The sequence below is a fragment of the Myotis myotis genome, unplaced genomic scaffold (genome assembly GCF_014108235.1).
Source record: "Myotis myotis isolate mMyoMyo1 unplaced genomic scaffold, mMyoMyo1.p scaffold_m19_p_3, whole genome shotgun sequence".
NCBI lineage: Eukaryota > Metazoa > Chordata > Mammalia > Chiroptera > Vespertilionidae > Myotis > Myotis myotis.
This window is the reverse complement of record NW_023416335.1, coordinates 22,737,334-22,764,640: the sequence shown is the minus strand read 5'-3', so window position 1 is coordinate 22,764,640 and position 27,307 is coordinate 22,737,334. Positions and strand designations below refer to the sequence as shown.

Genomic DNA, 27,307 nt, shown 5'->3' with positions numbered 1-27,307 from the left:
TTTTATTATTTTTTAATATGAAAGTGATGGCTTAAAACAAAGTAGAATTCATTCTTAATGCTGAGATTTTTAAAACATAAAAGTATCATTTATATCACCAAAATTGTTATTCTATTGCTCCACACAGTAATTATGATGTCCCTTCTTTAACAAGAGCGTAAACCATGGCTCTGAAAGATGAATCAATTTGTCATTGTAAAATGTGACAAAGCTGGAACACAAACCCAGGTTTTTCGGCTCTTTAAGCCCACACTTTTGTCATGTTCTACTTTCCAGAATCCCCAATCATAAATATTAAATGGTTGTTTTCTTGCTCTGCAGACTCTGTGAGTCCAAGAAGCTTAAGGAATACAGTGTGCTCTCCTGAAGCCCTGGGCCACAACTCACAACCAAATAAACTTTTATTGCCTTTTTTCTCTTTGCCAAGCACTATCCCTTCTGTTACTTATATACACCCTGAGACCAATCTGTTCATCTTGATTTCATAATAAATAGGAAGCTGAGGATTCATGATTTTCTGAAATTGATCAAAAGCCACGTTGTAGTTAAAAATGGAGACATCAGAAATCAAACACAGGTCTTATTTTAAAGGTCATGGGCTTTTCACCTGAGGATGACATAGAGAAGGGACCATGTCTTGAATCATTAACCAATGTGCTTCTCTTGTATTCCCCCCACCTAGTCTAGTTGGTCTACCTTCTTGGACCATAGCATACACCCAGCCCAGGCAGAGAAGGCAGCCTGGGTTTATTGATACCAAGGTAGAGCAGTTGGAACATCAAACCAAAGACAAATAAGCATATCCATCCTCATTTTCTACGTTTCATAACAGACTTTTCAAACACAAGATGAAGAACATATGGAGAGAAAGGCTTTTTGCGTTATGAGAGCCTAGGTCTTTGAGCTGAGATCCTGACCTAAGCAGTAGGCAGAAATAATGCTGTAAGACCCAGGGTTTTCTCTTGGCCCATTCAGACTAGAAGGTCTGGCTCCTATTATGCTCTACCTCTTTTTTTTTGCCAGACCAAGCCCTTGAAGGGTATGGGTCATTAGGAGCCCTCCTGGTACCCCAAGTGGAAGATGCTGGTTCATGGTTTCTTACCAAGGACCCTGAGTGTTAACAAAAGTCCAAAATTCCTCTGTTCCTCCCCACAGACCACCATGACACTAGAGAATGAGTACTGGGCAGACACTTTGAGCTAACTTTCTAGTCTCTCAGTACTCCTAGGGATATGGGAAGTAGTCAAATGTTTTCTCTAAGTAGCATGATCGGACCTTGAGGGCCAAGAATCTGAAAGGTCTGTTAGTATAAGACATGCTGTGAGTGACATTTGACCAGTGCCTACATGGAGAAGGGGACTGCTTAGCAGGCACTAATTTGGACAGAACCCCTTACCCCCGGTCAGGTACCTCTCACTGATGCCCCAATGCCAGATCAGAGCTGTGTAATTTACATACTATCCCAGCTATGTGTGTGTGCATAATGGGGAGCAAGTCTAAATTAGTGGAGTTTATCCTAAATAGACATGATGAACATTTTCTAGCTTTGTATTGTCAGGTAGAATGAGACCTTGTAAACATGTGAATTTACTCTTTATTCCCACTTTGCTCATTTACTTTGAAAGGGTTAATTATTTTAAACTTTCAGTGTAAGGAGAAAGAATCATTCTCCTAAAAATAAAGAAGGAAACTAAAATAGAATTTGCACATTGATGAACCATGTGGAAGAGTCTCATCCGTTCCCATGTCATTATTCATTTTCATACTGGTGACTTCCAAGTCTCGCTGTCAGCCTCCTCTCTCCTTTACATCTCCACCAAATCAACACATGCAGGGAAGTGAGGGCTGGAGTGAAACTTACTACATTGTTAAGTGAATGAAGGAATGGATGAATATTTAATTTGTTTTTCCAAGAAATCTACTGTGTGGTCTGTCCACAGGCAATTTTATTTAGTTTCTGAAATTTTGATTGGTTTTCCATCACTTTGCAAATAGAATAGGGATACCCTTGCTCCTTTATGGGTTTCTGAATGAGGGAGCGTCCAAAGCTATTTGCTATCAACCAGTGATCATGTAAAAAAAAGAAAATTTATGGGCATGAAAATTCTCCTCTGTGAAGGCCAACAGGTTTCAACAAAGAAGAAGATGAAGTTCTATAGAACAGGAACATGAACAGGGCACAGGTCGATTTTGGGTTATTCCAGACGGACCCTGACCTTCATTCTCCAGGCCCATCTGCCCTCCAGTAGGGCATTTGCTGGTTTGGCATCACCAGGAGAGGCCTTTCTTAACCACTTTGGGGGAGGATGGCCTCCAAGGTCTTATTCCTGACAATCTTTAGAAAGATCAGAACTGAAGTTCCCCCTGTGCCCCTGTCTTCTAAGGCCTGAGGTGGTCCTGGGAGATGGCTTAGCTTCCTGCCTTTTGCTTTGGCTGCAGATGTGATAAGGTATTTGGTCACCATGGTTATGTGATAGCTGCGCAGCTCTGCCAGGGCCTGCACACACTGGTTATAGGCTGTCAGGAGTGGGCCATTCCCAGAGGATAGAACATGGTCCCTCAGTGAAGGAGCTGACTGGATGGCTTCTATGAAGGCTTTATGAGAAGGTGGCATGTAGTCCCTCATGTTGAGCAGAAAGTTACCTGAAAGAAATAATCCAGACCAATGTCAAAGCTCCACATGGAAAGGTAAGCAAGCCGGGCTGCTTTTCCAGACATCAATGCAGCAAAAAGTGTTGTTAATCATCCTAACTGTCCCATCTGCTTTGCTGGCTTCTTTGGTAGTAGACTTCAAACACACAAATGCACACTCCTGACTACTGATAGGTGACAGGGAAGGGGAAATGAAGTAAGCACAGCTCAGATAACTGAGTTGGAACTACTTCCATCACCCAGTGTATAAATTTTTATCATATACCAATTATGCGCATGTGAGCATAAACTCTTAAACTAGGTAGCTAGATAATCTGCTGAATTTTATTTCTTAAATGCTTTGTTTTGGAGGGGGGTGCTAAGGAAAAAGAAAATAATAGGGTTTATAAGAGCAAAAAGATAAAGAATGAGCAACTGTCTTAATAACAACCTCTTGAAGTCAAATTGTTTAAAATCTAATCAATTGATATTTATAAGAAATGTAGACAGATAGATAATTTATAGGAAACCCATTCTGTGTTTAATATTATACATGGTATGACATCTACTATCATCACCAAGTCAAAATCCATGCAAAGTTATAGTTCTAGAGAACTGACTTCTGCAGATGAGACTGGACCCTCTGACACCAAATTCTAGTCTTTGTTTTTCTAATTCAACTTGAAAACTCTGTACTATGAAGTAGTTTTAGCAGCTATTAAACATTTGGCTCAAGACTGACAGGTAAGGAAATGAGCAATTTCAAATTTCTAAAATGGTTGGCTCTTCCCTCTTCTGGTCTAAATAGAATTGGCTTGAGGTTGCACCATTTTCATGGGGAAGGGCTTTCATGGAGGAGCTTAGAGCCATCATGGGCAACACCTGCACTTAGCAACAAAATGCCAGACCCTCCAAACTCCAGAACTCTCCTTCATTTTAGAGTAAGGAAGCCATTGCCTAAGATCCAAACAAAACTGCAGTGAACAGCTGGAAAAATAGCAATGTTTTAAGAATTGGAAATGAAACTCAATTTCCTGCTGAGGCCTGATATTAATTGACTTGACACAATAACATGTGGCAGGCACAGAGTTTCCCAGTTAATTTGGAAAAGTATAGACTTCGTGACATTTTAAGTTACACTTGGTTTTATCAATTTGTAAAAACACCTCTGTTCTTCTCCCTGTTAAGAAAGAGAAAAAAAAGAAAAGAAAAATGTCTGGCTTACCACTTTCCTTACTATGGCGAATGCCCAAGAACTCGTCAAAGGCATGAAGCACTGTGCTCTGAGCTGCACTCCCTCCAGAGTATTTCAGGGGCTCTGTGGAGACTCCTTCATATATCAATCCCACAGGCATTGCTGGATTATCTTTCCATCTAAGCAAGAGTAAAAGTCAGAAAGAAGTAGGTGCTTGGAGTTAAGAATGTATTTTCCTGATATAGAACCAGAGAGTGAGCAATAAAGCAAATATGATTTGAATGGCAATTTTAGGGCAAAAGACTGGATATCTTTGTAGGATGTGTACTTAAAAATTATCTTGACCCCAATTTCATAACAGGACATAGAATGCAGCCCTTTTCCTCCCTCATTTAAAGGAGTTTTTCAAAGAAGTAAAGAATAGAGAATTCCCTACTGGTGTGGCTCAGTGGTTGAGCATCGACCTATGAACCAGATCACAGTTGGATTCCCAGTCAGAGCACATGCCCAGGTTGCATGCTTGATGTCTAGTGTGGGTGTGCAGGAGGCAGCCAATCAATGATTCTCTCTCATCCTTGATGTTTCTATCTCTCTCTCCCTTTCCCTTCCTCTCTGAAATCAATAAAATTATTTTTTTAAAAGAATAGAGAAGAATCTCTTATCCAGTCATAAAGATGACATCAGTGCTTATCAACAAGAACAAACGAGGGGTTCCAGAACAATCTTCCCTTCATCTGATAAAATAGCCTTGATGACTTGATAATTTCACTAGCAAAGATTTGAAAACACACACACACACTCACACATATAAATACATGCACACACATATCTTTGCCCTTCCCTGAAACAGTTATAACAGTTGTCACATTAAACTATCAGTTCTAACTGCTACTTGACTTTATGGAAATGCCCTTATCAAGTGCTCTGTTGATGACATGTATGTATACTAAGAGTATGACTAAAAGAACATAATAACCCTGCAGAATGCAAGAAGCGAAGTTTAAGGACATGTGGAAGGACTGGAAGAGAGGCTCTTAGTCATGCTCAGATTAAGTGGGTTTTTCTCCCCTCTCCTCTCTTTTCTTCTCTCCTGTCTTCCCTTCAGTCTCCCTAATTCCATTTTTGTCTCTGGACCCTCCTTTTTCTACCTCCAACTATGATACTCATTTCCGTCTGCTTTTTTTTACAAAGTCTTAAGTAGCCACGGAGTGTAAGTGGGTGGCTCCATGATAACAATAGCACCAAGAACACATATATTTGTACTCACAATGCTTTACAGTTTATAAAGCACCTTCACATTCATCTTTTCATTTGACCTCTTAGGAGTAGATCTCAAGGCAGGTATTTTTAAGCCCATTTTGCAGATAAAGAAATAAAGCCTCTAAGCCGTTCACTCTCCAGGGCCACACTGCTGGGGAACAGGAGAACCAGAGCTCAAATCCCAAACTTGTAATTTTCTATTTTCATGTTCTCAGAACCTGCACATGTGGATTTCTCCTTTTTCTAAGAAACAGAATCTTTTTCTCTTATTACCGGGAACAAACTACCCTCCCAGTTGTTAACAGTTTAAATAACAGGCTTACGTGATGTCTCGCCTTCTTCCCGTAATTCTAAGAGTCATTGTGCTTGAGAGAAGGCAAACACATCTCATACACACGAAAGCCCAAGACAGGCCACTCAGCTTGCTGTTCGTGACCTTTTTTCGCATATTTCTCTGAGGCAGGAAATGCTACAAGAAGCTGGATTGTTTTCTTTTGGGATTTTTTTGGTTGGCTGTTGCGTGGTTTTCACTGGAGGAATATCAATCAGAGTGGCCTTTGCAGGTGGGGCACTGTCACTCTTGAAAGGAATGGAGCACAGAAAGCAGTCGGGGAGACAAGCGGGAAAAGCAAAGGAAGGCTTCTGAGTGTATGATTGCAACATGCTGTGCCTGTTAGGAAAGAGGGCTCTGTTTTAGGCAGATATAGAATTTAATCTTAGCTGTGATGTTTATTAACTGTGAGCCTTGGCTTAGTTCAATCCTCTCTGAGCCACCACTTCCTCCTCCACATACCACAAGTATCCACCTTACTGGGTTTTTGTGAGAACTAATTAAAATAACACTCGCTCAATGCCTGTAATACATTATTAAGCATTCAATACATTTTAAGCCATTTTAGGATGTTATTCCGAATGAGGTGGGATCCCTGTTCTCCCTTTCATTATTCTGTAACTTTGTACCAACCCTCTGAGTGTTCCTGCTCCTAATTTGTACCTACTTCCTAAAGCTGCTGGATGAAAGGAATGGGTTTCAGAGAGGTTTCACGACTTGTCAGAGTTCAGAACACTGGTCGGATAAAATTTCTAAACAACATATTCTCTGTGGAAGAAACATGGAAGATGACTGACACTCTGTAGTTAGTGGACCAAATACAATGACCAGCCTGTTCAGGTTTCCTTTGTATTCCCGTCGAGGACCTTGCCTAGGCGTTTTGGTCTCCTTCACTAGTTCCTTCCCATCATGACAACTCCCAAGTGTCAGGCTCTCTCAGGGCTCAGTCCTTGGGCTTCTCACTACTCTCACTTCCCCAGGGATCTTTTCTAGCCTCATGGTTTTAAAAACCTATTCTCACTGTCTACAAATCTGCACCTGCACCTGAACCTCTCCCCCATGTTCCAGACTCATATACTACCTGAACGCCTGCTAGACGTCTCCACAGGAATGAACATGTTCTTAACTGACCTCCTGATTCCCCACCCTTTTGCCAAACTTGTCCTGCCTACTGTTTTCTCCAACAGAAAAGCTGGCAGTTACATCTTTTCAGCAGAGTTGGACAAAACCATGGAATCTTCTTTGACTGATCCCTTTGTCTCCCATTGCACGTGCACTCCAATAGCAGATCCTGTCAACTTTACCTTCAATCTGCATCCAGACCTGGCCATTCTCAATGCCTCTCCTGTTATCTCCCTAGTTAAAGCTACCACTCTGAATTGTAGTAAAAGCTCCTTACATACTTTCCTGGCTTCCATTCTTGAGTTGAAATCATCCATTTTCCACTTAGAAGATAGAGTGATGATTCAAAACTTAAGACAGATCATCTCATTCCTCCCAGACTTGCCAGTGTTGCCCATCTCACTCAGAAAAGAAGCCTACAGGCCCCTGCAGGACCTGGTCTTCCACCAGCATGTGCATCTTTCTCATTCTCCCCAATATTTACTCCATTCAAGCACTGCTGGCGTCCTTGCTGCTACTCCTCCATGACAAACATGCTCTCACGTCAGGGTCATTGTCATTTCTTTTCCTTTTGCTTGCAACGAGTATCTAGGTGGCTGACTCCTTACTTCTTTCGGGCATCTGCTTAAATATCACGTAGAGGTGTGGCATTCCTAGATCGCAATAAATAAATAAAAAACTTTGGCCACTACAATCCATGATGCCCTGTATCTTACTTCACATTTTCTCATTTTGCTTATTGTTGTAATGTATCCTGTATGATACTTGATGTTATTATATTTATTTCTCCATCTGCCTCCCATCATTAAAATGTGTGTAAGCTCCACAAAAATGAAATTGCTGTTTTGTTTTATTGCTTCATTGCTAACATTGAGAACTGTGCCTAGAAGATGAATTGGTGAATAAAACATATAGCATTTTATAATTATGTGTTTTATCTAAAATATGTGGACCCAAGTATATTTCTTAAAAAGACCTGGCCAGCCTAAAAGAACCATCAAATGCTCAATCAAATGGTGAAGACACCAATCCCCTTTTTGTGCCCTAACCTGAAGAAGATATGTTGGAGCCACATAAATACCAGAAGAGAAAATACCAGTTTGAAAGTCAAAAAAGTAAGAGAAAGTCATCTACTTTTAAAACCCACATATTCTGTCTATGGTGACAGTAGTTTGAGGAAGGGAAATTGAGTTCTTGTGAAGAACCCAAGGATTGCTCCCATGCATTCTCAGGCCCAAACTGCTGCTTGTGAAGGAAAGGAATTATTTTTTTTCCTTCAAATCTCTGTAGGCAAGATTATTTTTAGTCTTCTTGTAGCATATTTCTAGGAAACCCAATAGAAGCAGACATTTAAAAGGAAAAGAAAATGAGATGACATTAGTTTTCCACAGGGGCTATTAACCTCCTGAGAAATTTAATATGAGTGGGAAATAAGGATAAAATGTTTCATCTGCAGATGAAATCTTTCAACTCTCCTAAATAAAAATGCTTTAAAAAGCCAACAAAAGTAATAAATCAAATATGGACAAATCAAGAACACAGGAGCAGAATTAGATTTTTCAGGACAACCCTACTGGGAATTATGAACAATCCAGATGTTCTTGGTCATCTGCACTTAGGAATCAATGTACTTAGGATTTGGGACTGGTCACTTAATTTAGCTATATGGGAAAAAGTTTTTGAGGATCAGAAACAGAGGAGAGACACTGATAAAATGCATCATTGACCCAGAAATTATTTTAATGAAAACAAAGTCACCTTCTGGTGCCTATTTAATCATGATAGGTAGAATTCAAAAACATATTGCCCCAAGATTCCCATTCTAATTGCCAGAACTGTTAATATTATGAGATTTCAAGCCTATAGATATGATATATTATATTACAAATGGACTTTGCAGATGCAATTAAGGTTACTAATCAGTTGATCTTAATGGCGAACCTATGACACACGTGTCAGAGGTGACACACGAACTCATTTTTTTGGTTGATTTTTCTTTGTTAAATGGCAATTAAATATATAAAATAAATATCAAAAATATAAATCTTTCTTTTACTATGGTTGCAAATATCAAAAAATTTCTATATGTGACACCGCACCAGAGTTAACTTAGGGTTTTTCAAAATGCTGACACGCCGAGCTCAAAAGGTTCGCCATCACTGATGTAGGGAGTCATTCTAGATTATCTAGGTGAGCTGAATCCAATCAATAATTCCTTAAAAGCAGAGAGTTTTCTCTGGCTAGTGACAAAAAGGAGACGTCGGAGAGATTTGAAGTACTAGAATGATAGGAAGTGTCATTGCTGGGACAGAGGAGACCATGTGACAAAGAATGCAGGAGGCCTCTGGAAGCTGAGAGCAGGTCCTCTCTGACAGTCAGCAAGGGAACAAAGATCTCAGTTTCAAACCACAAAGAATTAGATTCTACCTAAAACGTGAGTGAGTGAATTCTTCCCCAGATTCTCAAGATAAGAACTTAGCCCAGCAGATACCCTGACTTGGCCTTTTGAGACCCTAAGCAGAGAACCAAGTTGAGCTCACCCTGACTCCTGGCTTATAAAAATGTGAGATAATTAATGTGTGTACTTTCAAGTTGCTAAATTTGTGGTAATTTTTTTATTTAAAAGGAAAATTTATACAAACTTAGAGAACCAAGTAAAGCACAAATAGATTTTTCAGAAATAGGTGCTTCCTAAATTCCAGTCTATTTAAAAACATTTTTAAATTACCCTTTTTTTCTATTGTCTAATCCTACCAAAGCACATCTACATGTTTTGCTTAATATTTGTTGCTAGAGTCTTTTATCTACAATCAGATCTTTTCTTGACCCTGACTACATGAAAAACATACAGAGAGTGAGAAGAATTCTATATGATATTCTCTTTGGAGAGCATTTCAGGAGTGAAAGTCTAATTCTGAGAAATACTCCCAATTCCGTGTCTGTCACTCCCTTTTTCTTCCTTTTCCCCACATAAACCAGATGTTTATTACTCTCAAGTTATTCTGTGGAAATCATTCTGCTTTTATTCTCTACAGTGAGAATAAATGAGAAATCCCCACCCAGACAGCCCTCCCTTAGAGAGGGCGGTCACTTTCTCACATTCCAGACCTACCCAATCTATAGAAAATACTTAGTACATGTTGTCACTCTGTTCTTGCACCAATGCATTATACCACTAAATCAATAAATTTATTGATTTTGGTATTTGGCATGTTTCTTGTTATATCTTCAGATTCTTGTTATATCTTCAGATCTTGTTATAGCTTCAGATTCTATCAAAAGCCCTTCAGGCATCTCCTAGTTATACACATGGCACACTAGATGATATTGACTTCACATTTTTTACCATATCCATCCACTACTGCCACCTTTCACTTTTCACCATTAAACACACACACACCCAAACAAACTCAACTTCTTAAAGTGAATAAGAAAATAATCTCATTAAAACATGTCAATGTTTGACTAGTGTATTAAAAAAAAGAACTGCATCTAAGAGTAGAGATCTATTTTTGGAGAGATTATAGGTCATGTGACAAAAAGAGTACACAAATATGAGAAAATGGCTTGGTGTAGCCATCCTAGGAATGTTATAAGAAAGCTTTCAAGTTACTGTCTCTATCTCCATCTGTTTTAATAACAAGGGGAGGGAATAAATATAAATGATTGAACTTTGTGTGTGGCATATTGAGCTTTTTTTTCCTTTCTGTCATCAAGGTGCAGTTCTAAGAAAGTGAATACAAATGAATCTAATATGGGAGCCTAAGGACAATTACTCTAAACTTAAATATTCAACCTTTAATGTCATTTGCCATGCAGATAGGACCCCTCTCCTTTTATCCAAGAGTAGATCTAGGTGACTGCCTTGCTAACTCACAATGGTTATTTGGTGTGTTTCTTACTCTAGGAAGCTTATGTCAGTTTCCACCCCCATAAATTTGGAAAATGCTACAGAGACCTCCTGCAGGAAAACAGCTGAACTATACTTACCCAGAGAGAAAGATCCGGATGACTGCATAAAATATGTCTGGATCTACATTATCTGGAGGAGCAATCAAAATGTGAACTTTACTACAGGCGAAAAAGCAATTGGTTACATGTGCATGGGCCCCACTGAGCTCCTGGGGCTGCTTCTCTATCTGATCTGCATGGAAACCTGGAATGAAAGCTACAAGCAAGAGGTGGATGGAATGTTCTCCTCTGTAATTGTCCTCATTGGCGCTTGCAGAACTTTTAAACTATTCCAAATGCTGCCCTTTTCTATTTGTGGTACTTCCCCTTTCTCTACTTAACAACAACAAAAAGAAAGATCAAGGCCATCTTTTTAAAAATTAATAATCTAAGCAGACATGATGTTTGAGAGAATATGGGAAGTGGAAAGGCGAAGGCAGAGAGGAAGAATCACCTCTCTCACGGCTCTCACAAGAGAGGGAAACTAAAGCCATCTCTGCTCAAGTGGAGGTCTGTATCACCCACAAAGGACAGAGGAGTGGAGCATCCCCTGTCCGGCTGGGGGTTGCCACATCAGGTCAAATACAGATTCATTTAGCTCCACATTTAGCTGCATTCAGTAAGCTGTGCAGCTATTTGAATCTAAGCCAATGCTTGTGGATAACTGATTTCACTAGATAATAAAATCTACACTAATAAAAGAAACATGGTAATTGGCGTATGACCGCTACCCTTTTCATTGGCTAATCAGCGAGATATGCAAATTAACTGTCAGCCAAGATGGCAGCCAGCAGCCAGGCAGCTTGAAACTAACATGAGGCTTGGTTGCCTCAGTGACAGAGGACTCCAACGTTCCCCGCCTGCGGCTGCAGGCCTCTGAGCAGGCAGTTTAAGAAACATTGTAACAAATACCGCCGGACTTCAGCCAGCAGATTCACAACATTGTATGCAAAGGCCAGAAACCTACTTTCAGGAGCGGAGGCCTAAGAGCTGGAGCCAAGCCTCAAGCTAAAGCTGGACCAGAATAAAAAATTAAAAAAAAGGAAAAAAGGAGCAGTTGGGAGTTCAGTCACCCCCAGCCTGAAAACAGCCCTCAGCCCCTCACCCAGACTTGCCAGGCACCCCAGTGGGGACCCCCACCCTGATCCAGGACACCCTTCAGGGCAAACGAGCCTCACCCACCCGTGCACCAGGCCTCTATCCTATATAGTAAAAGGGTAATATGCCTCCCAGCACCGGGATCAGCAGAGCCGCAAGGCCTCCCGGCACCAGGATCAGCGTGACAGGGGGCAGCGCCCAAACCCCCTGATCGGCCCTGCTCTGTGTGTGACAGGGGATGGGGCTACAATCCCCCCTCCCCCGGCCCTGCTCTGTGTGTGACGGGGTAGAGCCATAACCTCCCCATCAGCCTTGCCCTGAGTGTGACAGTGGCAGCGCCCCAATCCCCTGATTGGCCCTGCTCTGTGGGTGATAGAGGGCGGCACCCCAACCCACTGATCTGCCCTGCTCTGTGTGTGACAAGGGACGGTGCCCCAACTCCCCTATCAGACCTACTCTGTGAGTGACAGGGGGGAGCTCCTCAACCCCCTGATGGGCCCTGCTCTGTGCGTGACAGGAGGGAGCTCCCCAACCCTCTGATGGGCCCTGCTCTGTACATGACAGGGTACAGAGCCCCAACCTCCCTGATGGGCCCTGCTCTGTGTGTGACAGGGGGCAGTGCCCCAACCCCCGGATTGGCCCTGCTCTGTGCATGACAGGGAGTCACGCCGCAACCTCCCCATCGACCCTGCCTTGAGTGTGACAGGGGGTGGTGCTCCAACTCCCCAATCGGCCCTGCTCTGAGCCCGACCAGGGGCTGCACCTAGGGATTGGACCTGCCCTCTGCCACCCGGGAGCAGGCCTAAGCCAGCAGGGTGTTATCTCCCGAGGGGTCCCAGACTGCTAGAGGGCACAGGCCGGGCTGAGGGACCCCCCCCTTCCCCCCGAGTGCACAAATTTTTGTGCACCGGGCCTCTAGTTATATATAAGGAAGCAAGTTTCCACATTTGTAACAAATTCCTTTTAATCAACTTTTGAGGATTGTTCTCTTTCTTCATCTAATGGGGCCCCTCTGTGACTAAGTATGCTCTCTTATGCATATCCCTGTCTATCTCTCTCTGTTTCTGAGAAGGGGAAAAAAACACATCTCTTTTTACAATACCTAAATAATGACATCTCTATACCATCAGTTTTTCTTTTGCTACCATCACACCTACTCTCTGGTCCTCCATCTCTTGTTTTTTTCTGAAGCCCCATGACTCAGGTAACTAATGTCTTCCTTCAGCCTCAGGGTTTCCCAGTGCTCCCGAATGGTGTTACAGTCTTTCGTTCTTCTGTCACAATACTCTTCTGGGCTTTTTTTCTGGGTGATATTTCTGGGTCTTATCCATTGGTGTGCTTTGCCTCCCCCTCCCAAATGCTAAATATTAGGTACACATTTTTCTAAAGCAGTGATGACTGGCAATAACTTTTCACCCAACTTACCATATTTAATGAGGAAAAGTCAAATGATCATTTCAATAGATATGAAATGATTTTGATGTAAAACATTTCAATATGTGTGAAAAAAGTCCATTGATGGTAAAAAATAAAGCAAAATGATTTAGCTAATTAGGAATAGTAGTACTCATTCTTGAATTGATAAAAGGAATCCATAAAAAGTCTCCAGTATACATTATACTTAATGTTAAAATATAAAAAATAAGTATTTTAAAATGTGAAACAAAACAAGGATCAGCATTTCCATTTAATACTGTATTGGGAGGCCTAGCAAGAAGAATGAGAAATAAAAATTAAACAGAAATACAAGCTATAAGTATTGTAAATGAAAAAAAAGTGAATGTTATTCTCAAACGACTTCTCTATAGAAAACCCAAATAATCTCCACATAATTAATACAATGAATAAGAGTGTTTACCAAGGTGCTATATTTAAGGTTAATATTCAAATATCAATTTTATTCTATAAATTAGCAACAGTCAAGGAAATGCAGGAGTGGCAACATTATCATAGTGGAATAAGAGTTTCTACTGCCTTTTGCCAATGAATGCTGATTTACACGGTCACCCATGGACCAGAGAACATTTGTGGAAATCCAGGAGTCCAGCAAAGCCCCAGCACACCACTACAGTAAAAATAATAATAATAATTTGAGGATATTGAATGCACTAAAGGGAGTAAGAAGAGCATTTCACTTTGCCTACATCACCCGCCCCACAAGGAGACATAGCTCAGGACCAAAAGAGACCTTATTGGCCTGTGACTTGTCCCACAGGAAAAGTAAGAGCATGTGAGTGAGTGCCCAGCTTCCCCAGCTGCGTGGAATGCATCCAGAGACCCACGTCTTTCTTGCCACATCCAGATTACTAAGGTGAGCTTCAGGACTGAGAAACTGGGTGGGTGGGGGAATGAGGAGCAGCTGTGAGAGAGCCAGATAGGGCTCTTGGAAGGTATTAAAGGGATGCAGATCTTACTGACCATCTCACGGACTCTGACAAGATACCCTCCCAGGACCTGGTGGGGATGCTGCCCCTGTAGATCTCCCAACTGGCCGATGGGCACCCCTAGTGTTCAGGGTGCCCTACCCACATGCCACACACCCACATGTGGCCGCTTCCTTGTGTGCATAGCAGAGGAAGAAAAGAGTGAGCCTTTGTGAAGAAAGAAGAACAAAATTGGAAGCATTGTGCTCCCTGATTTCAAACTATATTACAAATCTATAGTAATCAAAACAGCAAGGCCCAGCTGTCATGGCTCAGTGGTTGAGCATCTACCTAAGAACAAGAGGTTATGTTTTGATTCCCAGTCAGGGCATATGCCCGGTTGTGGGCTTGAACCCCAGTGTGGGGCATGCAGGAGGCACCGGATCAGTGATTCTCTCTTATCATCAATGTTTCTATCTCTCTCTCCCTCTCGCTTCCTCTCTGAAATCAATAACACTATTTAAAAACAAACAAACAAAAAACATGGTGTTGGCATAAAAACAGATACACAGATTAATAGAAAATAATTGAGAGCCCAGAAATAAATCTAACCATCCACACATATATGGACAATTAATGTAAGGCAAAGGAATCAAGAACATACCATGGAGAAAAGACAATCTCTTCAATAAATGGTGTTGGAAAATTGGATAGCCACAAGGAAAAGAATGAAACTAGACCACTATCTTACACCACACGCAAAAATTAACTCAAAATGGATTAAAGACTTGAATGCAATGCCTGAAACCATAAAATTCATAGAAGAAAACATAGGCAGGAGGTCCCTGACATAGGTCTTAGCAATATTTTAGTCTGAATTCAAAGGCAAGGGAAACAAAAAGCAACAATTAAGAAATGGGATTACATCAAACTAAAATCTTCTGCACAACAAAGGAAATCAGCATCAAAACAAAAAAGCAACCTACTTAATGGGAAAAGATATTTGCAAACCATGTGTCTCTTAAGGAGTTAGTATTCAAAATATTTGAAGAACTCATACAACTCTGCAACAAAAAGCAAATATCCCATTGCAAAAAAGGCAGAGGATATGAATAAATATTTTACAAAGAAGATATATATATATGACCAACAGGCACAGGAAAAGATGTTCAATATCACTACTTAGTAGAGGATTGTGAATTAAAACATGATGAGATATCACCTCACACCTGTTGGCACATTTCATTATCAAAAATAGCCCTAACTGGTTTGGCTCAGTGGATGGAGCGTCGACCTGCGGACTGAAGGGTCCCAGGTTCGATTCCGGTCAAGGGCATGCACCTTGGTTGCGGGCACATCTCCGGTGGGAGGTGTGCAGGAGGCAGCTGATCGATGTTTCTCTCTCATCTATGTCTGGCTCTCTATCCCTCTCTCTTCCTCTCTGTAAAAAATCAATAAAATATATTTAAAAAATATATAAGAAACAAGTTGTTAGAAAGGATGTGTAGAAACGGGAACTCTGATACACTGTTGGAAGGAATGTAAATTGGTGCAGCCACTGTAGACACAGTATGGAGAGTCCTCAAACATTTAAGAATAGAACTGCCATGTGATCCAGCTTCTCCACGTCTGGGTATTAAAATAAAAAAATAAAATTATTGATTTGAAAAGATATATGCACTGTTATGTTCATTGCAGCATTACTTATAATAGCCAAGATATGGAAACAACTTAACTGTTCACTGATGAACGAATGGATAAAGAGATGTGATATACACTGAGTGGCCAGTATATTATGACCGCCTGACGTTTGTAGGCAAATTAGTTATAATTTCGCGCTAAAGTTGCTAGAGGGCCAAACCATTATAAATAGGGAAGCAGGTTGTTTACCACGACAGTAGAAGTGATTTTTTCCTGAAGATATGGGTAAACAACACTATTTAACAGCCTTTGAACATGGGATATATATTTATTCACTGAGCGGCCAGATTATGATCACCCCATCAGTACTTCGTTGGGCCACCTTTTGCCTTCAATACTGCAGCAATTCTTCTTGGCATTGACTCCACGAGATGTTGAAAGGTGATGGGAGGAATCTGACACCATGCCTGATGAATAGCACTGTCCAGTTCTGTGAGATTTGATGGTCGTGGCACCAGCTGCCTGATGGCTTTTTTAACTTCTCCCACAAATGCTCAATTGGACTGAGATTTGGTGATTGTGGGGGCCACCTAAGCAAGGTGAAGTCTCCCTCATGTTCTTGAAACCACTCCTGCACAATATGAGCATCGTGGCATGGCGCATTGTCTTGTTGGAAGAAGCCATCTCCATTGGGATACGCCAGCAACATGATAAGATGAACCTGATCAGCAACGATACGTAGGTATGTTGTGCTATTCAGACATTGTTCCACACGAATTAAAGGGCCCAAATCATGCCAGGAAAACATGCCCCAAACCATAACACTGCCCCCACCAGCTTGAAGGGATGTACGCATGCATGTGGGGTGCATGCTTTCAGGCTGTTTCCGCAAAATTCTCACACTGCCATCTGCATGATGCAACTGGAAACGTGATTCATTAGACCACATGACTTTTTTCCAATGCTCAACTGTCCAATCCTTGTGTTCCTGTGTGAATTGGAGACGTTTTATCTTGGTAACTGCAAACAGCAAAGGTGTTTGAACAGGCCTTTGGGTTCCATATCCCATACGATGCAGTATACGGTTAATTTGCGTACAAACGTCAGGTGGTCATAATAATCTTGCCACTCACATTCATATATAGCCCACGTTCAAAGGCTGTTAAATGGCATTGTTTACCCATATCTTCAGAAAAAAAATCACTTCTACTGTCTTGGTAAACAACCTGCTTCCCTATTTATAATGGTCTGGCCCTCTAGCAACTTCAGCGCAAAATTATAGCTAATTTGCCTACAAACATCAGGTGGTCATAATAATCTGGCCACTCAGTATGTGTGTGTGTATATATCTATAACTATATCTATATATATATCTATATATATCTATATAGATATATATATAGATATAGACATAGATATAGATATAGATATAGATATATAGATATATATAGATATATCTCAGCATAAAAATGAATAAAATATTGCCATTTGCAACATCATGAGGGTATTATGCTAAGTGAATAAGTCAGATGAAGAAAGACAAATACCATATGATTTCATACATATTGGAATCTAAACAAAACAAAACAAATGTACAAACAAAACCAAACAAACCCATAGATACAGACAACAGACTGGTGGTTAACAGAGGTTGGAGCTTGGGAGAACTGGGTGAAGGGAATCAGTTGCATAGTGATTTACTAGTATATTAAATAGATTTTTGGTGCAGATCACTTTGTAGTATATACAGATGTGAAATTGTGATGTTATACACCTGAAGTATATAATGTTATATACCAATTTTACTTAAAGAACAACACACACACACACACACACACACACACACACACACACACACACACTATACACTTTCAAGGTTCTCCTGATAGAGGAAGTTGAAGAGCTGTCTTGACATTGGAAATTGAATGTAGTCTCCTGAGTGAAATGGAACTAACCACAGGACTGGTGAGCCACTGAATTGGCTACACCTATGAAACCTCATCTCTGCACTAACCGCAGAAAAGGAACCTAAAGCAGGTCAGTCATCCCAAGTTCCCCTCGAGAAAAAAGGATAAAACGGGTGTAAGAGAGCATAAGGACAACACTGCAGTATCCTGACATTGCTGGATGGAATGTATACAACCTTTGTTGTTTTTTGCCTCACCCCCTCCTCCCAAACTTCATGCAAAATCTTAACATGCAAAGAAATATGTGGCCACCAAAGAGAGCAAACTACCCTAACCGCAAGAGAATACTAAAAAAAGACAAAACCACAGATCTATGCAAACTGAGATCATTCTCCAATATTTAAAACAGCAGTTACCATAAAACAAAGCTAATACACTAGCGCCATCTCGTGGATGTTGCTCAGCCCTGCCCCAAGCAGAACCCTCAACCCACAACAGCCCCATACCGTGCATTTGTCCTAAGGTTCTGGTGATGTCCTGAATGGAGAGTCTCAGCCCCTGCAGGGCTTGCAGCAGGGAGTCCTGGCTGGGCTGCAGCATGGCATTCACTGCTTGAACAAGTGCCTGGGGAGAAGGTTCATTCACTCAGTCTGTTAGCATTCATTTATGGCCCATTGAGGTGGAGTGAGCTGAGCATCAGAGCTATGGAAATCAGGAAGGGCGCCCTTCTGACTGCTGGACTGTTTTCCCGTGCTCCCCTAAACTCAGTTTGCTGTGAGGTCTGCCTGAGAGGATAACCTTTCTGGGCATCTCCCTTGGACATATTTTTCTAGATCTTTCAACTGATTGCTACTTGCTATAATGCTATCCCTTTTCCCCTTCCTTTTTTTTGTATTTATCACACATTGTAACAATGTCTACTTCTGTATCTTGAATTAGGAGACCCTCACCCCTGAGCTCTGTTTTCATAAAATCAGGCAGATTCTATAGAGCCCATAGAGCCCCCAGCTCCAGAGGCCCTCCGTCATGAAGGCTTCCTAGCAGTCTCTACCTTATCTGAGCTATATTTGAAAGACCAGTATTTCATTTTGTATCTTTCAATGGACTAAACACACTGATAAGAAGTGAAGTAATTATATAGCTTTACTTTTGAGAATGTTATAATACTTATGCCAGGATTGGTGACACAGTAAAGACTTAAAATATGCTCACCAGGGAAGGTGGTAAGGAAAGACATAAACCTAACTAATTATCTTCAGGCAGTGCATGAAAATAATAGCTGATCACCTACTGCTCCACTGTCTTTATATTTATATTTTAGAGAGGAAGGGAGAGAAAGAGAGAGATAGAAACATCAATGATGAGAGAGATTCATTGATTGGCTGCCTCCTGCATGCCCACCACTGGGGATCGAGCCTGCAACCCTGGCATGTGCCCTGTGACCTCCTGGCTCATAGGTCAATACTCAATCACTGAGCCATGCTGACCAGACTGTCTTTTTATTATTATTTATTATCTTCTATTGATTTTAGCGACAGGGGGAAGGGAGAGGAATAGAAATATTGTTCGGCTGCTTCTTATAGGCTCCCTAATGGGGATCCAGCCCACAACCAAGGCATGTGGCCCTAACGTGAATCATACCAGTGGCCTTCTGCTTCATGGGTCTATGCTCAACACTGAGTCACTCCAGCTGAACTACACTGTCATTCGTCTTACAAAACTTGACCTTTCTGTAAGCTACCTGAACTCTGAAGACTAGGTAATCTCAGTGATGGTTCCTTTCCTGAGCCTTTGCACAGCTGTTCTCTCTGCCAGAAATATGTCTGTGTATCTGTTTGCCTTTATGTCTGTCAGTCTCTCTCTCTCTCTCTCTCTCTCTCCTTAATTCCTATATATATCACTGAGGTTTTAACTTTAGTTGTCATTTCCCCTGGGAAGTTTTGCCTGACCCTTCAGGTCTGAATTAAGTTTTAGATGTCTTTTTTATAAAAAACTGCATTATTTTCTTATTACTCTAAACATCAACCCATCTTTCTCCACTATTTTAGGAGCTTCTCTGGGGGTCAGAACCATGTCAGTCTTATTCTCCCATATATTTCATTGTCTAGAACAGTGGTTCTCAACATTGGCTGCACATTAGAATCACCTGGGAATCTTTTTAAAATCCGGATTTCTGGGCCTCATCCTCCAGAAATTCTGTTTCTTTGTTACTAATGTTGTGGCCCCACCCCATAACAAAGAAACAGAATTTCCAGAAGATGAGGCCCAGAAATCAGGATTTTAAAAAGATTCCCAGGTGATTCTAATGTGCAGCCAAGGTTGAGAACCACTGGTCTAGAACAATGCTTGTTGTTGAATGGACAAATGGTCAATTCCATGTTTTGTAGGATTTGGGAGAAGTGAGTATCTATATGGGCTAGAACATGACCTCTTTCCTCAGATATAAAACAGCAGGTCAAGACCTATGCTCATCTATATTGATTAATTCACCAAAGTAAAGCTCAGACTGATTTCTTATTGAGAAAGACAAAACAAAACAAAACATGCTGAGGGTGGAAAATACCTTAATCCCAGGCACTGCTGCTTTCTCTACCAAAACAGTCACCAGTACAAAACCACGCAGGCTTTCTCCCCCAGGGAAAGAGAAAATGGTGTCCAAGTTCCTTGGGAAGGAGATGACCATATGGTTAGAGAGGCGTGGACAGCATGAGTGTGTACAGCCCACAGGTCCCCTCAGAGTTAGACAACTGTAAGCGCAGAGCAGAGCTGGTGAACACTTCTCTCTATAGGGAGGCCCCACGGATGAGCATCTCCCTTCAGCAACATTCAGGAAGGGAAGAGAACAGATCTACTCAAGCCCAAGTTCACCTGCTCTGAGGACTCTCAGAGTCCAGCATGGCCTGATGGTCCCAGACCATCCCCCAAAAGGAACAGCTGAAGCCTGAGTGGGCAGGTCATTCTGATTCTTCCCAGGACCAATCTATGGCCCATCACACCATTCCAGTCAGGAGCAGAGTCTTAGAGCTACAGTGACCACAGGCAGCAGCTAATGCCTTGCTCCCTGTTTTTGATGTTATTGTGTTTTTATGGATATGACCCAAAGAAGCAAATACCTTGCTCAAGGTCACATTGCCTGTTAGTCACAGGACCAGGTGGGGAATAGTTTCATAACTCACGCTAGTGATCTTTCTAATCAATCATTGTTGTGTTGCTTTGTATGATGGGGTGAGAGCTAGAAGACTGTACAGAGGAATCACTTTTAAATGACCTGTGACCGTATGGATTCCAATATCCCAGATATAGAGCCAATCTACAAAACTTAGAAACTTTACTCCATAAACCACTCCTGCTTCTAATAGCTTAAGCATGAGAAGAAAGGAAAACAAACAGAAAATAAAACAGTCAAGAGTACCATTGTTCCAGCAGTTACATTAGTGTAAGAAACGGTGTCTTCACCCCTCCGTCCCTCAATTTCCTGAGCCCCTTTATTGAACTGAGGCTTGGTGATGGGAGAGGCAATGTCAATCAAGTTAGAGGCGGACTCTGCTCTCCGGAGAAAAAAGAGCCTAAGGATGTCTGGGCCAGACCTGCCTCAGGAGTTGCAGTCCAGGCGACATAATATTTCAAAGGAATTCTTCTGTAGCTGTGGCAGTTACTGCCTGTAATTTACCCTTCCTAAAAGTTATGGTGAAATGAGAGATCTTTTCCAAATCATAAAAGAATTGGTAAAGTTTCTCCTTGCATTGCACTTTACTTGTTTTATTATGTACAGATTGGAAAATCCAGTTAAAAAAGAAATAATCCCCTAATCCCATATAAGAGGCAACCCTTGATAAATTCTGGCCCCTTTCTTTCTAGCCTTATTTTTGTATGCATTTGTATATAGCTTATATACTATACATACAATTTGATATGCTTCTTTCTTGTTTTGCTGTAATCTTTTAAAGTTAGCATAAATTCTCAAGTGATTGAAAGATTTCTGAGAACTTACCTGATGTCCAAGGGCCTTGTAAAATTTCAGTTATTGACAATCACAAACAACAAAAGAAAATAAAAGAATAAATCAGTTTGTAGACATCCTTCTAGGGTCACATGTATACAGACATACACTCTAATGTGCAAATGCACACACACTTACACAGCTATGACTAGACAACAAAAGGCGAGCCAAATCTCAACTCTTGTATCAGCCCCAGAACATTTAATTTGTAGTAGTGTGATAAATCATCTTGGTCCCTTTATATTTTTGCAATTATCACAAACCCAATTTTTGTTGTAGATATGCTATTCCAACTCACCTTTTAATATCTACTTTAGATCTAGTTCCAACCTCTCGCCAAGCTTTTCCCTGATTTTTAAAGTCTGCAATGATGTAATGTCTTTGAAATTCTGAAGGGTTTACTGTTTGTGTCACTCTGACATTTCTCATATACTGTTTTGGTTTGTTATTTCACCACTTTGGGCTGTACTTTGCTTTCATTTCTTCATTGTACTTTGTGTTGTGCGAGGCATATTAAGAGAGACCAAAAAAATAATTCCCAAGAAGAATCACCACTGAACCCGGGATTGTCTCTGCCTCTCTGAGATTAAACTAGCCCTGCATTCTTGCCCACTGAGAAATTAGCTTTCTGTTGTTGTTTTCTTGACTTTAACTTCCTGGTCTAGCCATTTTTTTTCCCTTTAACTTTCCCTACTCCTCTTTTTCTCTTTGAATCAGAGATTTAGTTTATTATTAAATATTCAATGTCTTGAACAGAATAATTTCTTCACCTCTATTTATTTTTTTTCTTTCTGTTCAAATTCTGAGCCAGATTCATCACCTTCCCATGGGAATATTGGTCACCAATTTTTGTTATTAAAGCATAATTTGTCAAAGATTGTAATTAATAATTGTAGAAAAATTCCAGGGCTCAGAAGTCCTTACACAGATGAGATGGCCCACATAAATTAGTCTTAAAAGTTATGTGTTTTTTTATTAAGCTACTAGTGTCCCAGTGCACAGATCCGTGCACACTGTAAGAAAATTAATTAGAAGAAAGATTCGTGTGGTAATTACATTACTGCAAAACATTACATGTCAAAATAGTATATATAACACAGTATTATAAAATTAAAACACACGTGCGATTGGCGCCAGCAAGGGCTTTATATGTATCGCACATGTGCAAGTCAATGTTTGTTTTTTAAGTTGCCAGTGCGCGTCATATGTACTGGCTGGTTAGTCAATCAGTCAGACAATGGACAGTTGGTCACTTAGCCTTTTATATATATATATATAGATGTTCTTTATTTAATCAATTAAAATATTTTTAATTAATTTTTAGAGAGAGGGAGGTAGAGATATTGATTTTTTTGTTACACTGATTTATGCATTCATTGATTCAAAGATCAAACCTGCAATCTGGGCATATTAAGACGATGCTGTAATCAACTGAGCTAATTAAGGGCTCATAAGCACTTAATTCTTTAAAACAGATTCCCATCATGTCTGGCAATCCTGTATTTACCCATGCCTTTATACTAAGGAAGTCTTCCTCACATCTAACTTAAATGTCCCTTTAGCCATTTTCATAAGTCACAAAAGTGCTGTTTCTTGCATCTATGGCCTGAAATAAATTTGGCTATAAAAATAAATTCAAAGGGAAACTTATATAAATAACCATGGACACAGACAATAGTGTGGTGAAGGCCTAGAGTGGGGGCCAGGAGCAGACTAGAAGGGGTCAATGGGGAACAAAGGGGGCATATGTAATAATTTCAACAATAAATATTTTTAAAAAATACTTCACCGCTTGCACCCCATTCTATTTATTGGAATTCCTTGTTTTTAAAACTCCTTCTACTTTTCTTTAGATAAATGCCAATATCCTCAACCTCAACCTATCTACTTGCCCTAACCGGTTTGGCTCAGTGGATAGAGCATTGGCCTGCAGACTGAAAGGTCCCAGGTTCAATTCCGATCAAGGGCATGTACCTTGGTTGCGGGCACATCCCCAGTAGGAGGTGTGCAGGAGGCAGCTGATTGACGTTTCTCTCTCATCGATGTTTCTAACTCTCTATCCCTCTCCCTTCTTCTCTATAAAAAATCAATAAAGTATATGTTTTTTAAAAAAGAATGATGCTAGTTAGTGGGGATAGATAGCATTATTAATCAAATAAATATGTTTTTTAAATATGTTTTTAGAGTTAGAACATGAGAGATGATCATTGATCGGCTGCCTCCTGCTGATTGAGCCCTCAGCCCAGGCATATACCCTGACCAGGAATCAAACCATGACCTCTTGGTTCATAGGTCAATGCTCAACCTCTGAGCCACACTGGCTGGGCAATCACATTTTTAATCTGACATACCTAGAGTACCTACTTTCAATTCATACATAATCATTCATTTGTAATCTCTATATAAAGAGCATTTACTGCATTCCTGGTCCTAAATTGTCTTGAATGGAGGACATATTAGAGAATGATTGAAACCTGAATATGCAGGAGCTTTAAGGTCTGGTTGAGAACTGCAAATTTGATATGGAAGCAAACAAATGAAAGTGGTCTGCGCTAATGCAGTCAATGTGGGTTGAGAGGAAATTTCTGGGACCTGTGATTTTTGAACATGTATTCAAGTTCATCTCTTTTCTGCAACCATATGGCAGACAATAAATATGAACATCTTTAATTACAAAATAGCTAAACAACCCAGGAGCTTTCTATCAGGTCACAAGACTGTCCATTACTCTGTTTCCATCTGTTCAAATCCAAAGCACTCTCTCCTTTCTTACCTTTCAGAATTCCTTGTAGTCCAATTTGTCAACACAAAATCTGCATGGACCAGGATGGGAGGGAGCCCCAAGTCCCTGGAGACTTCCACAAAGGGAAGGGCAAGGTTTCTTGGCAGAACCTATCAGATATAAATCCTGACAATGAGCACATCCTAGAAAGAGTGCAGCAGGGGAGGTAATTATGGCTATCTTTTATTTCAGCAATCCTGTGGTAGAGAAACGACTTGGGGATAAACTGGGATTATCTGAGTGATCTCTACATGCACACCTCACTCTCAAGTTTTTTCTGTTAACAATTTAGTGAATATATTGTTTATGAGTACAATCTGAAATGTATGTGGAAAAGTATAAGATTGGCGTGCACACATATAATGTAGTATAAAATAATATCTAAATATTAATTATGCATAAAAGGGCATTACCAAGTGTTTAAGCATAAATTGGGGCTGAAGTAATGAGCAGTAGTATAAAATCTATATGAATCTATCGATTTACCTAGCTGTCTATTTATATGTATAGGTATGTAGATATATGTACATTTGTGTGTATAAAACTAAAAGCATATATATGTACTAGAGGCCCAGTGCATGGATTTGTGCACTGGTGGGGTCCCTTGGCCTGGCCTGTGCCCTCTTGCAATTCGGGACCTCTCAGGTGGTGTCAGATAGCTGGTTTTGGCCCGATCCCCACAAGCCCGATCCAGATAGGAGGGAGCCTGATCCTGTGCATTGAGCATCTGTCCCCTAGTGGTCAGTGCACATCATAGCGACTAGTTGTTCGGTCTTCTGGTCACTTAGGCTTTTATATATTTGTATGTGTGCACACATATATGTATATGTGTGTTTATGTGTGGTCACTGATTCCATTAGTTACTTCATAAGTCAAACCCAATAACAACTTCAAATAAGTAACCTCAAAACAGTTCCCATTCGACCCCTGAATTACCTGAGGAACACTCTGCCCCCCAAATCCAGGAAAGCAACTCAGATCTATCTGTGGACAAGGCTAGTCTAGATCCAAAAGAACATCCTTTGGGTTCCTTGCTCCCACTTCCATTTTTATTTACCTTTAAAATAGAAATATCTACTTAGAAGCCTTGCTTCTGCCTTTGTTTTTCCCTATAATATTTATAAATAGACTTGGAATAGAACTGTTTCTTAGGTAGAAGCAACAAAGAGCTTTAAAGAGTTTAAAAATGCAAACGTAGATCAGCTTTCCTCAGGAGGTAGGAGATGAGGAGGACAGTGCAGAAGAGAGGTTTCTACTTAGCTGAAAAGTCAGAGAAGATACAAAAAAAAAGTAAGATAGGATTTGAGGCTGGAGAGTAGGGGGCTCATGGGGCCTGAAAATACATGGACCCTCCTCGAAGCTGGAGACTCCATCACCTGTCACCCTTCTCTACCCCTTCTCTGATGTAACATTATGGTTTGGAGAACAGGCAAGGGAGGGAAACCTAATTGGAATGTTCTATTGTGGCCCTAGATATCAAACTTTCTAACAATAGACACATACTTTTTTAAAAGCTATATGTACTGACATTTATTTGACTTTTATTAACATTTATTTTATGCTAAAGTATTCCTGGGCCATAAGTTTTGTCTCTCCCATTTCTTCTGGGATGTACTTTTATTCTATGCAGCCTCCTCTTCTGGTTTAGGAACAATCTTCCCTTTTTCAGTAAGAATCCTTCCCATGTGGCAGGGAGAGCTTTGATGGGGGTTCCTCACCCAGGAGCTCTGTGGGTTCTGCGCTGCATCTTGGGAGCTCTGTTCACCTAGATTTTCTCAATAACCAGAGAATCTACATCTATATCCTCAAATTCAGCATTTAGTCACAGACCCTGTGTTTAGCCCCACTGTGTGGCCTGAGCACACCTGCCAACTCCACCATTGTAAGGATGGAATGGTACACGTTGCTTCTGTAAAGTGACAGATACTTGGTGGCTTTTGGATATGAAACCCTTGATGGCCTGGGCAGTTTCATGAGTGTTCTTAAAGTGAACATGAAGATTTGAATCTCTTGATTGGCATGACTTTGTGGGATTTTCTGGGTCAAGTGAACAGCAAACCATTTTCAGAGGTCACCTCAGGCTACTGCTTATGGGAAGTTATACTGACACTTAAAGAAACTGGAGCAACTCCAGCTGGTTTGGCTCAGTGGATAGAGCATTGGCCTGTAGATTGAAGGGTCCCAGGTTTGTTTCCGGTCAAGGGAAATGCTTGGTCAAGGGCAAGTGCCAGGCTTGCAGGCTCAATCCCCAGCAGGGGGTATGCAGGAGGCAGCCTATCAATGATTCTCTCTCATCATTGATGTTTCTCTCTCTCCCTCTCCCTTCTTCTCTGAAATCAATAAAAAGTATATATCTTAAAAAATCTAAAGCAGCTCTATACTTTGCTTTGTCACTTTCCTTTTTTTATTCTCACAGGGAGTCTCAGGCACCTACTTGAAAGATAAGAGGTAGAATTAACCAGACAAACAAAACAGGTATAGGCCATTCCCTTGACCATGGAATGCTGGAACATGAGCAGCTCCCTGATTTTTGGAAAAGATGCATTTATATAATATGAAAAGCAGTCATCTTTTATACTATAATTAGTGGAGCTCAGAGATTTCATGTCTCAAGTTTCAGGCTGAAACTGTAAAATGTTATGTAAAGATCCAGAAGAGATTTACATGAATTGTTAAGAGTCAAACCAATAATTGGTAGAGAGCAAGCAGTTGTGTTGTAAATGTCAACGTGTGCCTCTGGAGCAGTGGTTCTCAACCTTGGCTGCACATTAGAATCACCTGGGAATCTTTTAAAAATCCTGACTTCTGGGCCTCATCCTCCGGAAATTCTGTTTCTTTGTGATGGGGTGGGGCCACAACATTAGTCACAAAGAAACAGAATTTCCGGAGGATGAGGCCCAGAAGTCAGGATTTTTAAAAGATTCCCAGGTGATTCTACTGTGCAGCCAAGGCTGAGAACCACTGCTCTGGAGGAAGGAGTTGACATTAGTGAAATTAAACAGTTTGGAGTCTGGCCTTGGACTTTC

At 40.8% G+C, this 27,307-nt stretch overlaps 1 protein-coding gene across 2 annotated transcripts in view; it reads right to left on the bottom strand.

Annotated features, from left to right (window-relative positions):
• Positions 1-201: 201 nt before the first annotated feature.
• Positions 202-27,307, bottom strand: part of IDO2 (indoleamine 2,3-dioxygenase 2) — a 45,379-nt gene continuing 18,273 nt past the window's right edge. For both annotated transcript variants that reach the window (XM_036301962.1, XM_036301963.1), the window contains 7 exons: positions 24,273-24,391; positions 21,491-21,505; positions 20,063-20,162; positions 18,006-18,123; positions 10,530-10,581; positions 3,857-4,005; positions 202-2,643 (listed from right to left, as the gene is read on the bottom strand). In XM_036301962.1, the coding sequence (XP_036157855.1) occupies positions 2,288-2,643; positions 3,857-4,005; positions 10,530-10,581; positions 18,006-18,123; positions 20,063-20,162; positions 21,491-21,505; positions 24,273-24,391 (909 nt within the window). In that variant the 3' untranslated portion in view covers positions 202-2,287. The remainder of the gene's footprint in view (positions 2,644-3,856; positions 4,006-10,529; positions 10,582-18,005; positions 18,124-20,062; positions 20,163-21,490; positions 21,506-24,272; positions 24,392-27,307) is intronic.